The sequence below is a fragment of the Puntigrus tetrazona genome, chromosome 8 (genome assembly GCF_018831695.1).
Source record: "Puntigrus tetrazona isolate hp1 chromosome 8, ASM1883169v1, whole genome shotgun sequence".
In the NCBI taxonomy this organism is placed as follows: Eukaryota; Metazoa; Chordata; class Actinopteri; order Cypriniformes; family Cyprinidae; genus Puntigrus; species Puntigrus tetrazona.
The window spans coordinates 4305873-4318181 of NC_056706.1; the positions used below are offsets into that span (position 1 = coordinate 4305873).

The following is a 12309-nucleotide window of genomic DNA, read 5'->3' on the forward strand; positions in this document are numbered from 1 at the left end:
TGAGGCATCTGTATTATATCACCGCAGTCAATTTAGGCCACCTTCACCTATGTAGAGCTTTATACAGTACAGTTTAAAAACAACTTCACAGTAATGCACAGGAAAATAACAGAATTGATGCAAATCTGCTGCAAAGCATTTTTATAAAGACAATAGCGTGCCATTATTCAACTGAGGTCAGTTGAGTGTTGATTCAGTTCAGTAACGATGTAAAGCAGTTATGAAACAAGTTCAATCTAGCTACAAGAAGCTCCTTTAGTCATTTTGAGTCAGTTCAGATAATTGAAACTATATTCAAATTCAGGTTTGACACTGTTTTCGTTATTCAGCTTAATTCAGTTTTGTTCAGTGCAGTAAAATATTAAGTGTTTTTAATGCTTTTCTTTGTCAATTTATTTATGAAAAGCAGTGGTCTCAACCCAGCACAGCACAGTTATGTATGTAAATATAAAACAAATATGACAAAAAAAAAACAATGAAAACTTGTGCTGGCCAATCAGGAACCACTAGTCGAACTACATTTATTTCAGTAGTCTTTTCTTATGCGAGTCTTTTTGAGCTATGCAAACTGCACCATATCTGTTGCAAACATGTTTTTTTTATGTTTATGCAGAAGTATATAAAGCATCAGAGCATGGATGTCCCTCACCTGCCAACCACGGTGCAGCTGCAGGAATGTATAGAGCTCTTTACCACGGTAGAGACACTGGAAGAGGAAAACCCCTGGTAATCTACTATTACAGATTCTGTGCTTTTATTGCAGTCTATGCATCATGAGCACGAAGAAAGACAAACCTTTTGTGTTGTTTGTTGCATAATTTAGAGCCGTAACCATCTGTTTCATAATTTCTAGTGATGTATTTAAAGAACCGGATTGCTTCCTCCGCACATGTAACTCTGTGTTTGTTTATGTGGTCTGTAGGTATTGTCCAACATGTAAAAAGCATCAGCTTGCCACTAAGAAATTGGATCTGTGGTCTTTGCCTGAGGTTCTTATCATCCATTTAAAGCGCTTCTCCTACACAAAATACTCTCGAGAGAAACTGGATACCATCGTGGAGTTCCCCCTGCGGTAATATTGATGCACCGTTTGTGAGATTTAAGAGATGCATGAACTAGTGTTCAAAAATTGGGGGTTTTGAGAGTAGTCTCTTATGCTCACCGGGGTTATATTTATTTAATCAAAAATACAGTAAAAATAATACTGTGAAAATATAATTCAAATTTAGTATAACTGTTTTCTATTTGAATATATTGTTAACTGCATTCATCACTCCACTCCATGAACCTTCAGAAACTATTATTTTCTGCCTAACAAACATTTCTGATTATTATGAAAACAGTTTGGTGTTAACCATGATTAATTTTTTCAATCATTTTTAAGAAATAGAAATAGAACCACAATTATTTGAAATAGACATCTTTTATAATATTGTAAATCTTTACTGTGGTTTGTAAAAATTGTCAAAATTTGTAATGTCTAATTTTACTGAATCTTACTGACCCCAAACTTTTGAATGGTTTAGTGAAATTATAAAATCAAAAAAAAAAAATTGTGTGTATATATATATATATATATATATATATATATATATATATATATATATATATATTTTTTTTTTTTTTTGTTTTTTACACAATATTTAAATGATGAGCAACCTTTATATTCTTTTTTTCAGTGGTTGATATTTAGACTGTGACATTTGTTTTCATGTGGCTCATATGTTGCTATTGCTCTGGTGAAAAGCAACGCTCTTTCTCTGACTGCAGGGATCTGGACTTCTCAGGTTTCCTCCTAAAGAAGACGGTGAACAGTACTGAACCTCCCTGTAGATATGACCTGATCTCCGTGTCCAACCACTATGGCGGACTCCGAGATGGGCACTGTATGCATCAGTCTTCTTAGACCTCATTAAACAGCATTTATGTCAAAAGCGGCACGATGTTTTGATTAGTGGCACAACAATACACAAGCATTTCCCTTTTTTTCCTCCTTCTAGATACTAGTTATGCCCGGAACAAGGACAACGGTCAGTGGTATTATTTTGACGACAGCAAGGTGACCTATGCAAGGGAGGAGCAAATAGTGGTGAGATTAATGCATCTTCCTGTGGTTTGCTTTATCACCATGAAATCAAAATAGACTTTATGTTTTTCATTAAATTTCCTTGGTCTTGCTGTGCGTGACTCATCAGCGCATGCTTTTCTAAAATGAAATGTTTGTTTTTCTTCAAAATACAATAACTTTCTCAGCCTCTGAATTAACTGGACCACATGTGACAAAAGAGACCGATTTATTTAAAATGACGTCCGCAAGAAATGGTTATATCGGTGGACTACAGTTGTCTTATTCTACATAAACTCATGCTGATTATATGATATGACTAATAAATATATAATTAAAAATACAGGTAAATTTATGGAAGCACATCTAAACAAACCAAACAATTTAAAAAACACATTATGAGGTCAGTATGTTTATTTTCAGCAAGGATGCATTAAACTGATTAAAGGTGATAGGTTGTTTTCAACACTCATCATAATGATAATAAGAGGAAGAATATTTTTTTCTTTAGCTGTAGATTGGCATATTACAATGATTTCTGAAGAAGTCGTGACACTGAAGAGTGAAGACTATAGTAATGATGCTGAAAATTCAATATTGCACTACAAAAATAAATGTTAATATATATTTAAATAGAAAACAGTGATTCTAAATTGTAAATATACCTTATTTTATTATGTTTTACACAATTACAGCCTTCGTTAGCATTACAAAAGATAAAAAGGAAAAAACCTTACTGAACCCAAACGATTTTTGAAAATGAAAAACCACCTTCAAATCTGAAAGTGCATTTTGTATAAAGTTATTATTCCTCATAAGATAGAGTCGACTCTGATTCATTGAAACGAGTCGTGTATCCAAAACCGTTTCAAATCAAAATGAAATTTTGCATATTGCCAGCCCACTTGTTGGTCTTTTCATGTTGGTCTGAATGAAAATGCAAATTCATTCTTTGCCACTAGGTGCTTCTCTTGCAGCGTTAAAATTTCACAAACACTGCTTTAAATAAAAAATCGACGATTCACCAGGGGTTTATAAAAATAATCATTGAATGAACTGTTTGGGAGTCATTGAACAAATAATTAAAAAAAAAAATGCACATTGAAAGTGTTTTTGACCTTGTATGCTGTTGACTCCCAGAATCAAAATATGAACCTTTCATTACCCATAATCCTGGTCAGTGAAACTTCTCTCCCTCTATTCCTCTAGACCAGTGCCGCCTACCTCCTGTTCTACCAGCGCCAAGACAAGATCCGCCAGCCCACCGTTCCTCTACCCGTCCCTTCCTCCAGCCAGTCCGAGAACCACGTCTCGCCCCAGACGCACGACGGCGTGGACGGAGCCTCTTCCTGTGTCAGCATGGAGACGGACTGATTCCTGCCCTTTTGTCTTTCACGCATTCCACTTCATTCTCTCTCACTTTTATCTTTTCTGGCATACTGTCGATCATCTTAATCAACAGAAACTTGAACCTCCGCCTCCGCTCTGACTCCCGACAGGAAGTGCGAGGCAGGGGCACCTCTCTCAGGCTGGTGCACGAGCATCATGGGGTGGGAATGTAGATTTAGTGTGTTTTTCGTTTGTTTGTTTTTCTGTATGACGAACTCAAGGAAACGGGTTAGGCTGGTAGCGGCGGATTCAGATATTGTCGCGCAGCGCTTCAGTGACGATGAGGATTCGAAGAATGAGGTTTGCGTCACAGTTCATCATCACCGACGTGTTCTTTATTTTTTCCTAAGCTTGCTTTTCTGAGCTAGCTCAGCTGCTGTCCACAGTGGTGATGTTTGATCTGAACGTACAACCTTCAGCCGCGCCGTTTAGCGTCATGAATCGGTTTATTCCATCTCATTGTAGCGACGTTCATCGCGGGATCTTTCTGCAGGGGCGGTTGGGGTTTCTCATATCAGGGATGTCACGTTCAGAAATCCTGCTTCAGATTTCTAAGATCTTGTAAAAAGGTGTGGGTGTGGAGGTATATGAGGTATAGCTTTCTGTCCACTCACTCGTGAAATATTTATTTTCATAATTGCTAACGTGGAGTGAGAGATTGTAATTCTAAAGAGCGGCTTCTAAAGATCTTCCATTTTTATTTTCTTTCTCGTGATGTTTTTTTTTTTTCCGTCTGGGAAAATCCACTCTGTTGCGGGACACAAACGGAGGCTTGTTTTCCAGCGAGAATTAGCTTTTTTTTTTTTTATCTTAATTGAAAGGAGATGAACAGCAAGATTTAAATATTACATTCTTTTTGACTAACTGCGTGCAATTTATAACAAACTCTTTGGAGCAATGAGAATATTTCAGCAAAGTGCTTTCTGGATAGAGCTCTTTACGTGATGATTTTTAAGGCACCTCTGTACAGTATTTTTGTATTGTAATAAATGTTGTATTATCTTTGATCATTTGGATCAGATGCTGGGAATGTGGGAGCTTTCATTTTATTTTGTTAATTATAGATTGAATATATAATTGTATACACATCTTTTGATATAAATAAATGCTGACTATAAAGTCGAGGTTAGATTGGACACATTTGGCTTCCATTTCCATTGTTTTACCTCTGAATTAAAGGTGGCGTAGCTCCTTCGGCATTCCCTCGGTTTGTACTGACTGCATATTAACATTTCTCAACTGCTCACAGTGTTGTAATTCATTCGGCCCGCTGTGTAAAGATCTTATAGAAAATGCTTTTTCATTTGCACTTCCCATTAAGTGACTGCTTTATTGCATTCCACAGTTTATCGCACTGTCCTATGAGATTTATATATCACTGTATGTGAAAGGAGCACTTAATAACTTCAGTATGTTCTAGTATAATATTACAGGTGAATCTCACAAAACCTGTCCAGAACAAAAGACATCCAAAACAAAGGATACAATGTGAAATTATATTTTTATATTAAAACAAAGAGGCGTTTTCATGACAATTTATCGTTCCGCAATTCTAAAAAAAAGGCTATATATCACGATGGTATTCATAAAAATAAAAATGACCGGATATGTTCTGACTGGATTTGTGAGATTTACAAAGTTGTGACGAAGAGCTGAGTTTTCTTGTCTGCTTTACAAATAGACGGTTTGTTTGTAAAACCGTTCCTCAAATGACTTTTTTTTTTTTTTTTTTTTTTTCTGCAGTCTTCCATTCGAGGCTTAATGAATGCAATGATTCGTTTACTGAAATAATTCTGAAATAATCCACCAGTGCTGGAATCTACAGCTTCAGAAAGCCACCTACATTACTGCCTAATTTCTACGCAGCATGTTTATAATCAGATATTTATGCGATCGTGGTTGTTGTATCAATTTCAGTGAAATCCATCGGATTGTAAATAACTGAAATATTACAGCAATTATTGTTTTGAGAAATAATCGACACAAATTTATAAAGCCCATTTCACACACCAAGTTTCGTATTTGTGATTTTTGCATTGTGGGGCATTTTTTGTATAGAAATTAAACGTAAGTTATCAAATAAAAGCTTTGGAGTTTTGAATGTGGAGTATGTAGTATTTTCAATCTGAAATGTGGAGTCATGTAAGCGTTAAACATTTACAGACTCTGTGTGGTTCGCAAACTTTTCGCTAACCGACCATTTCCTTTCGTCTGATTCAAAGACACGAGCACAAACTGATTTCCTCCTCACCTTAGGGTTTCATGTTTATTAAATGATTAAATATCTTGCGGAGTGACCAAAATAGTATCTGTTTTACATTCGATTTGCTGTTATGATATCTCTCTGGCTTGTAAATAAGAAACTTGTTATAATTACAAAGCACACTAGAGAAAAGCTGCACGACAGAGACTGTTTAATCAAAGATGAAAGCCGAACTGGCATTTTAAGGACACTTCGGATACAACTAACCCAAAAATAGGCATTACTTCGCATATAAATACGGTCTTAAGACATGAGAAACTCTGTATATTAATACCTCTGGCAAAAACACATCAGTGCCGATTTCAAATCAGACGATCATCAGAATAGGGTTGTTTTTACTGCAGTTCTTGGCTAAAGAGTCCTCTGAAGTTTAGATCCTGACACATGAGCTCCTCTTCTATGTTCTCCAGGGCCCATTTGTGCTCCACAATCTCCAGAGCTTCCCACTCGCTCTGAAACCACAGTAATAAATACGTTTAGAGCACTGCAGGGCTTTACGCATGTGAGAAGGGTGCGAACATTCTGCTAAACATCTCCTTTCGGCGTTCCCGCAGGAGAAAGAAGGGGGTTTACAACAACGGCACGAGCGCATGCAAACGATGAGAACATCATCTCTCTCTCCGAGTGTTTCATTATTTCTGTTTGAGGACCGAATTGACTCGCACTGCGCCCATCGCTTTTCATTCCTCAAGAAATGTGTTTCAGTAGTTCTGTAATTGTGTGTGCTTCAAAACGGCAGCGTGCAAGGTTTCGCAATTATCCTGAGATGATGAGGTTATGAAATTAAAAGCAACCACGTTTCCACATCGGCCCTGCTGTTGCAAGCATCAGTCTATCCACTGGGGCTGTAGGCGCTGAACTCCCAAGAAAAATTCACTTTAACTAAATTTTGTGCATGTTTCTTTGTATATATCACACACACACACAAACATATATGTATACATACGTATGTACAGTATATATATGTGTGTGTGTGTGTGTGTGTATTTATGTATATATATACACATACATACATACACATATACATACATATATATATATATATATATATATATAAAATATTATATATTATATACTATATATATATAGAAGCATCTGCAAAGTGACTAAATGTTAAGTAAATATAAATAAATTGTTTAATTTTCTTAGGTTCTACTCACTTTAAATGCTTTATTAGGATCAGGTGGCATCGCCATCGCGGCTCCCGTCATTTGATCCTGCATAATTCTTGACTGATCTGCAGCTGAAACATCAAGAACTTTTGGTTTAAATAGAGAAGAAAGCCATCTGAATTTCACAGATAAAATGTAAGTATAACGTTTAATACAACGCAACACATTAGGTAATTGTATATTAAATAGAATAAGTAGTCATATATATATATACATATATAATACAAGTCATAAAAAGACAACTAACCATTGTCTTGTCCAAGGATGAGGGTGTACATGCTTCTGAGCCCAAACACATTGAGAAAATACCATGATGCTGAACTGACCCTATATGAGCAACACATTCAGATTTAATTCACAGTTCCCAGCTTCCGGCAACAAATAAAACACATCACATGTGAATACTGTACCAGGACGCATCGAGAGAGATGAGCTCAATTCCTCTCTGCAGCATGGGCTTGAATCTCAGAGTCAGAGGAAAAGGAACTTTAGCTGGAGAAAAAACAAGCAGCACAAAAATGACTTATATTACAATTCAATTCAACTCCTACAAGCCTTTTTTTGAGTGACATTTTAAGTAGCATTTACTTGAGACTTAATCAGATGAATAGCAGCCACTGTATTTTCTAGCCATCCACTAATAGTGATTATATTTTTGTTTAATAATGCCAAAAAATGTTGCTGCTTTAATAGAGAGCAGAAGCCTCCGCCAACCACTTGCATCAGCGGTGGACTAAACAAACGCATATGCGGTAATTCTACTACGGTTAGAGCCCACTTACCAACGTCTGCCTTTCAGAAAACGAGTTATGAATGTACTGGCCAATTGTTACATCACCCAATTAAAATTCATGAGCCGGCTGTTAAGGTTTAGAATGACTCCCTTCACATTTCGGATGCTTCCTACACTCCTGAATTTAATCACGCTTACAAATGATTGTTTTAGAAAAAAGACCGCGTTTCACGCACGCTCGCTAGACCTTTTTGGTTTTAAGGGAGTTGCTGACCCAGAAATGAAAATTTGCTGAACGTTTACTCACCCTCAGGCCATCCGAAACGACTTTGCTTCTTCATCAGAAATGACGGATTTTAGAAATTTGGCATTAAATCACTCGCTCATCGTTCCAAACTGCTGATAAAACATCACAGTCCATCAATTAATTAGCCTCATGAATCACGAAATTCGAGATATTCAGGAGCTCTGTTCATAATTTAACTTTCCACGGTGATCTTGGACAAAGCGTTACTGTAGAATATGGACTACAAGCAATGGCTGTAAAGATAAAATGCCTACATGCTGCATTTTTGCTTCTTACAAACATGAAGCTTTTTCGGAAGACATTACTAATTGATGGACTGGAGTGTTGTGGATTACTGTGATGTTTTTATCAGTTGTTAGGACTCCGACGGCACCCATTCGCTGCAGAGCATCCATTGGTGAGCAAGTGATACTAAATCTCTCCAAATCTGTTCCCATGAAGAAACAATCTCCTCTAAATCTTGGCCTGTATTTTCAGCAAATCCTCATTTTTTTGGGGTGAACTATTCCATTAACTGGGACAAATAACAAAAGCTCTTACTTGTGACAAATCCAGAAAAGGCCCAGTTGATCCATCCTCCAATCAGAATCATTGGCAGCACATTGGTCAGGTTCCCTTTCATCATGTCCGTCAGCATGCTGGTGTCTGGGACAGGTGATGCAAGATGTTATGATGAAGCATAGTAGCTCGTTTCTTCTAATATTAGGACGTTGAAGTAGCTCTTACCGGTCATTGGGTTTTTGGGGGTCACCTTTCTTTTGACCTTCTTGAAGAACCCAGTCTCAGGGTTGTTGAAATAGTGTTTTCGCATGGCAAATGACTGAAATGGGACAGCGTCATTGATCAGTGGGTTTTATAACTTTATTCCACGCAAATGTGCTTCATAAAGGAATTAATACCTGTTTGGGAAGATATCTTCCATTTTCCCTCAAGATGCGGCTGCGCAGCAACACCTGGCTGCGATTTACAATGAATTAAAACACAGAAATGTACACGCATTCAGAAAATCATTTGCAACGATTATGTATAAACTGCAACGGTTCCAGTAAGATTACAAACATCCTTTCTTCAAAATGTTTCCTGAAGCTCGAAATAATTCATCTCTTAAGAGGAACTTGCCCAAGGATTCAATATATAAAACAGATTGATTGCATTTCCATATTTTGTAATCGGGACAAATTAAAAAAGACGTGATGATCGCATCTGGGCAACATTTGAGAATTTTCAAAATTTTAAGTCTGCTATTAAATTATTCCTGTTTATTCCCTGATCTCCAGAATACATATTTGCATACAACCTGTACTGATATAATTTATTCGGCAATCAAAACTTTTTTAAAAGTTTTTAATTTAGATCAATAATAACTTTTTAGCAAAATATAGTAATTGAACCTCATTTTATAGATCAAATTTAATTCATTAATATTCTGCCAAGACTTCATAAAGATAAATGCAAGTATACTTTTAGGTTAATTATTATTTTTTATTAAAATTAAGTACTGAAATAATATAATTAGAATGGCACTTTAAGCATTTATGTTTTTTTTTAATTATTATATTTAGAATTACAGTAGTTATGTTGTGAGTTTAATAACATGTTTATGGTTGAACACCTGTGTGTATCAGTCATCTCACCTGTCAGACACCTGCTGCAGATCCACTTTCTTCTCGTTATGAATCAGTTGAGTGACATAATGTCGCAAAACACCGACGAAGAATGTGATGAAGACTATGGGCAAAACGACCCACAGACGAATACTGGAGTCTAGCAGCAGCTCTGGACCTGCCATGTCACCCACCAAAAAACTATCTGTCACTTTAAAAGTTTATTTTAATACTCCAACTACAGTAAAACTACTGAACTTTTATGCGACAGTAGCGACACATACTGCATGAACATGCGCCATATGCACAGCTGCTTTTTGACCTTTGAACTAGTAGCGAGGTCCGATTCGTGGGTCGTTCTATTGAACCGGTTCAATTGATCCAGTTCTATTGAACCGAATCTATTAAACTGTTGAGTCGACTAATGCACTAACTGAACTTTTTTCTCTTTTTTTTTTTGCTTTTTGATGAATACAGGGATACTGTTTCCATAGCTTTCACGTTAGTTCTGAATAGTTTTCACATATTTGTCCAAATAAACTTGTCTAAATCAAAGAAAACAGAGGTTTAGAGCCAGTAAACTTTTGTTTACGAATATAAAATTTAGCTAACAGAAAACATAAATTAATAATCCAATATGTTCCTGTGTTTTCTTTTGAGTAGTCATACGCACGAACTGAACTGTATCGGTCTGTGCTCTTATCGAGTCCTCACTGAACCGAGCTGAACGTGACGGTTTTAACGTGTAAACGTAGATATATAGATACAATTTAAAAAATAAGCAGTAAAATGTGCATATAAATAATTTTTATTACACGTAATAAACCACGAGAGGATGTCGGTGATATCGTAATTTCGTAAAATAAACGTTTGTAACTTCTTTGAGACGAATTGTTTAAAAGAACCGATTCTCAGGAACGCGTCGCACTACTTTGACATTTATGTATTTATGCATTACAGTGTAATTATTTTCGTTCGCTAAACGGATAGCCTTGTCTTATTCATATATATTTAAAAAAAAATGTATATACTTAAAAAAGAAAGAAAGAAAAAGTTTAACGCAATTTCCGGTTTCGAAGACGCTTCCGTGTATCTTGTAAACAAGTGGAGAGCCACGTGACAGGCTGAAGGAAGGTTTAGCTTCACACAGGCGAGCATTTTCTATTAAAATACATTCATTTGTCAGCTTTTTTTTTTATCGCTGCATCAGCGCAGCGACGGGCTGTCGATTTCAGATGCACGTTAATTGTAGAAACACAGGCTAAGATTAAAATAAATATCGCTGTATCATAGTCTATCTGCAACCATCTTTTTCTCATATCATGACTCCTGAGGCGACTGGTATTAATGAAAAAGTCTTGCAGTATGAGACGTTTATCAATGAAGTATTGAAAGGAGACTTACAGTAAGTATTTTCGCTTGAGATTATATATATTTTTTTACCATGGTAATCACATTATTTCTTTCCATTGTTTTATCGTAATACAATGGTATTATTGTAAGTGCCATTGGGTTTCATATAAATACTAATATAATATACTCTATATATGTATATGTGTGTGTATGTATATATATATATGTGTGTGTGTGTGTATGTATATATGTGTGTGAGTATCTATATGTATATGTGTGTATATATATATATATATATATATATATATATGTATATATATATATATATGTGTGTATGTATATATATATATATATATATATATATATATATATATATATATATATATATATATATATATATATATGAATAAAATAAATTCTACTATTTTTGACAGGAAAGTATTAGAGCAAAGAGATGCTGTGTATGAGAAAATAGCACAATACCTTCAGCTGAAAAACACAATTAAAAGCATTCAGGTATTTCATCTCTATTTTATTGTATTTCTTCCTTTTTTCTCTCTTTTTTAATTTGTTACTCACTGTCTGTCATTTCTGGCTCTTATTCTATACCCAGGGATGTATATTATAATATGCATTTTATTAATCTTTAGGAGACCGACAGCAAAGAACTCAAAACAGATGTTGACCTTGGCTGCAATTTCTACGTGCAGGCTCATGTGTAGGTATTGCTAGTCTGATGCCCGTGTACTGTGCGTCGATGCCTCTGCCTAACATTTAAAAAGGGCACACTCATAAAGGATTCATTTCTTTTTTAGACCTGATGCATCAAAAATATATGTGGCAGTTGGGTATGGATTCTTTGTCGAATTCACACATGAGGAGGCTTTGAAGTTTATAGAAAAGAAAACGAATCAGCTAACAGAGTAAGAGAGTTTTTTGGTGGGGTTTTTTTTTAAAACCTTGAAATGTTCAGATGTTCATCGTTATTTGAATGTTTCAGGTATACGGAGGTCCTTACCAAAGATGCAGCAAAGATAAAGGCCAACATACGCATGGTTTTGGAGGTACACATCATTACGGTTTTACTTGTTTTCCTTTTTTTTTACTTGATGCTTAAAAAAAATTTGTTTTTATAGGGTTTGAGGGAATTGCAAGGTCTGAAAGATCTTCCAGAGGACAGAAGGAGAGAGGTGTTTTAGTACAGTGCACCAAACGTAGAACAGTGTATTAAATTTGCACATATGACTGTAATGTTTGTTTCAAACAATGTGAACTTTATGGCAGTCAGGTTCAGCGGAACGTTGCCTTTTAACAGGTTATACTGTTGTTTTGAAAAGTTTGCTGAATAAATGCATTTTCAGTACAACTGTCAGTGTCATTGTGATCGTTTTAAATATTTATATATAATTATATCTCTGTACTC

General features: G+C 35.6%; 3 protein-coding genes across 3 annotated transcripts in view; 2 read left to right on the top strand and 1 right to left on the bottom strand.

The window, feature by feature from the left end:
- Positions 1-4590, top strand: part of usp11 (ubiquitin specific peptidase 11) — a 17982-nt gene extending 13392 nt beyond the window's left edge. Inside the window, exons 17-21 of the mRNA XM_043246705.1 lie at positions 614-726; positions 923-1072; positions 1771-1886; positions 2001-2089; positions 3275-4590. Of these exons, the coding sequence (XP_043102640.1) occupies positions 614-726; positions 923-1072; positions 1771-1886; positions 2001-2089; positions 3275-3439 (633 nt within the window). The 3' untranslated portion in view covers positions 3440-4590. The remainder of the gene's footprint in view (positions 1-613; positions 727-922; positions 1073-1770; positions 1887-2000; positions 2090-3274) is intronic.
- A 1261-nt stretch (positions 4591-5851) lies between these two features.
- zgc:86609 (ER membrane protein complex subunit 3-like) lies at positions 5852-9864 on the bottom strand. The gene is made up of 8 exons (XM_043246708.1): positions 9564-9864; positions 8829-8886; positions 8656-8749; positions 8470-8574; positions 7300-7381; positions 7137-7216; positions 6878-6960; positions 5852-6169 (listed from the first exon to the last, which is right to left on the bottom strand). The coding sequence occupies exons 1-8, from the start codon at positions 9716-9718 to the stop codon at positions 6053-6055; spliced, it is 774 nt and encodes a 257-aa protein (XP_043102643.1). The 5' UTR covers positions 9719-9864; the 3' UTR covers positions 5852-6052.
- A 748-nt stretch (positions 9865-10612) lies between these two features.
- Positions 10613-12252, top strand: uxt (ubiquitously-expressed, prefoldin-like chaperone). Its single transcript, XM_043246709.1, has 6 exons — positions 10613-10938; positions 11321-11402; positions 11537-11604; positions 11702-11809; positions 11887-11950; positions 12023-12252. Exons 1-6 carry the CDS (start codon positions 10856-10858, stop codon positions 12083-12085), a joined length of 468 nt encoding a protein of 155 aa, XP_043102644.1. The 5' UTR covers positions 10613-10855; the 3' UTR covers positions 12086-12252.
- The last annotated feature ends 57 nt before the right edge of the window (positions 12253-12309 follow it).

What these genes read in the sequence shown, in the direction of transcription:
- zgc:86609 (XM_043246708.1), bottom strand. Translation starts at nt 9,718, where the DNA reads ATGGCAGGTCCAGAGCTGCTGCTAGACTCCAGTATTCGTCTGTGGGTC. An exon ending in CTGCAGCAGGTGTCTGACAG is followed by an intron (nt 8,887 to 9,563) that starts GTGAGATGACTG and finishes TGTAAATCGCAG; the next exon opens with CCAGGTGTTGCTGCGCAGCC. An exon ending in CCCCAAAAACCCAATGACCG is followed by an intron (nt 8,575 to 8,655) that starts GTAAGAGCTACT and finishes CACCTGTCCCAG; the next exon opens with ACACCAGCATGCTGACGGAC.
- uxt (XM_043246709.1), top strand. Translation starts at nt 10,856, where the DNA reads ATGACTCCTGAGGCGACTGGTATTAATGAAAAAGTCTTGCAGTATGAG. An exon ending in GTATTGAAAGGAGACTTACA is followed by an intron (nt 10,939 to 11,320) that starts GTAAGTATTTTC and finishes TATTTTTGACAG; the next exon opens with GAAAGTATTAGAGCAAAGAG. An exon ending in ACATACGCATGGTTTTGGAG is followed by an intron (nt 11,951 to 12,022) that starts GTACACATCATT and finishes TTGTTTTTATAG; the next exon opens with GGTTTGAGGGAATTGCAAGG.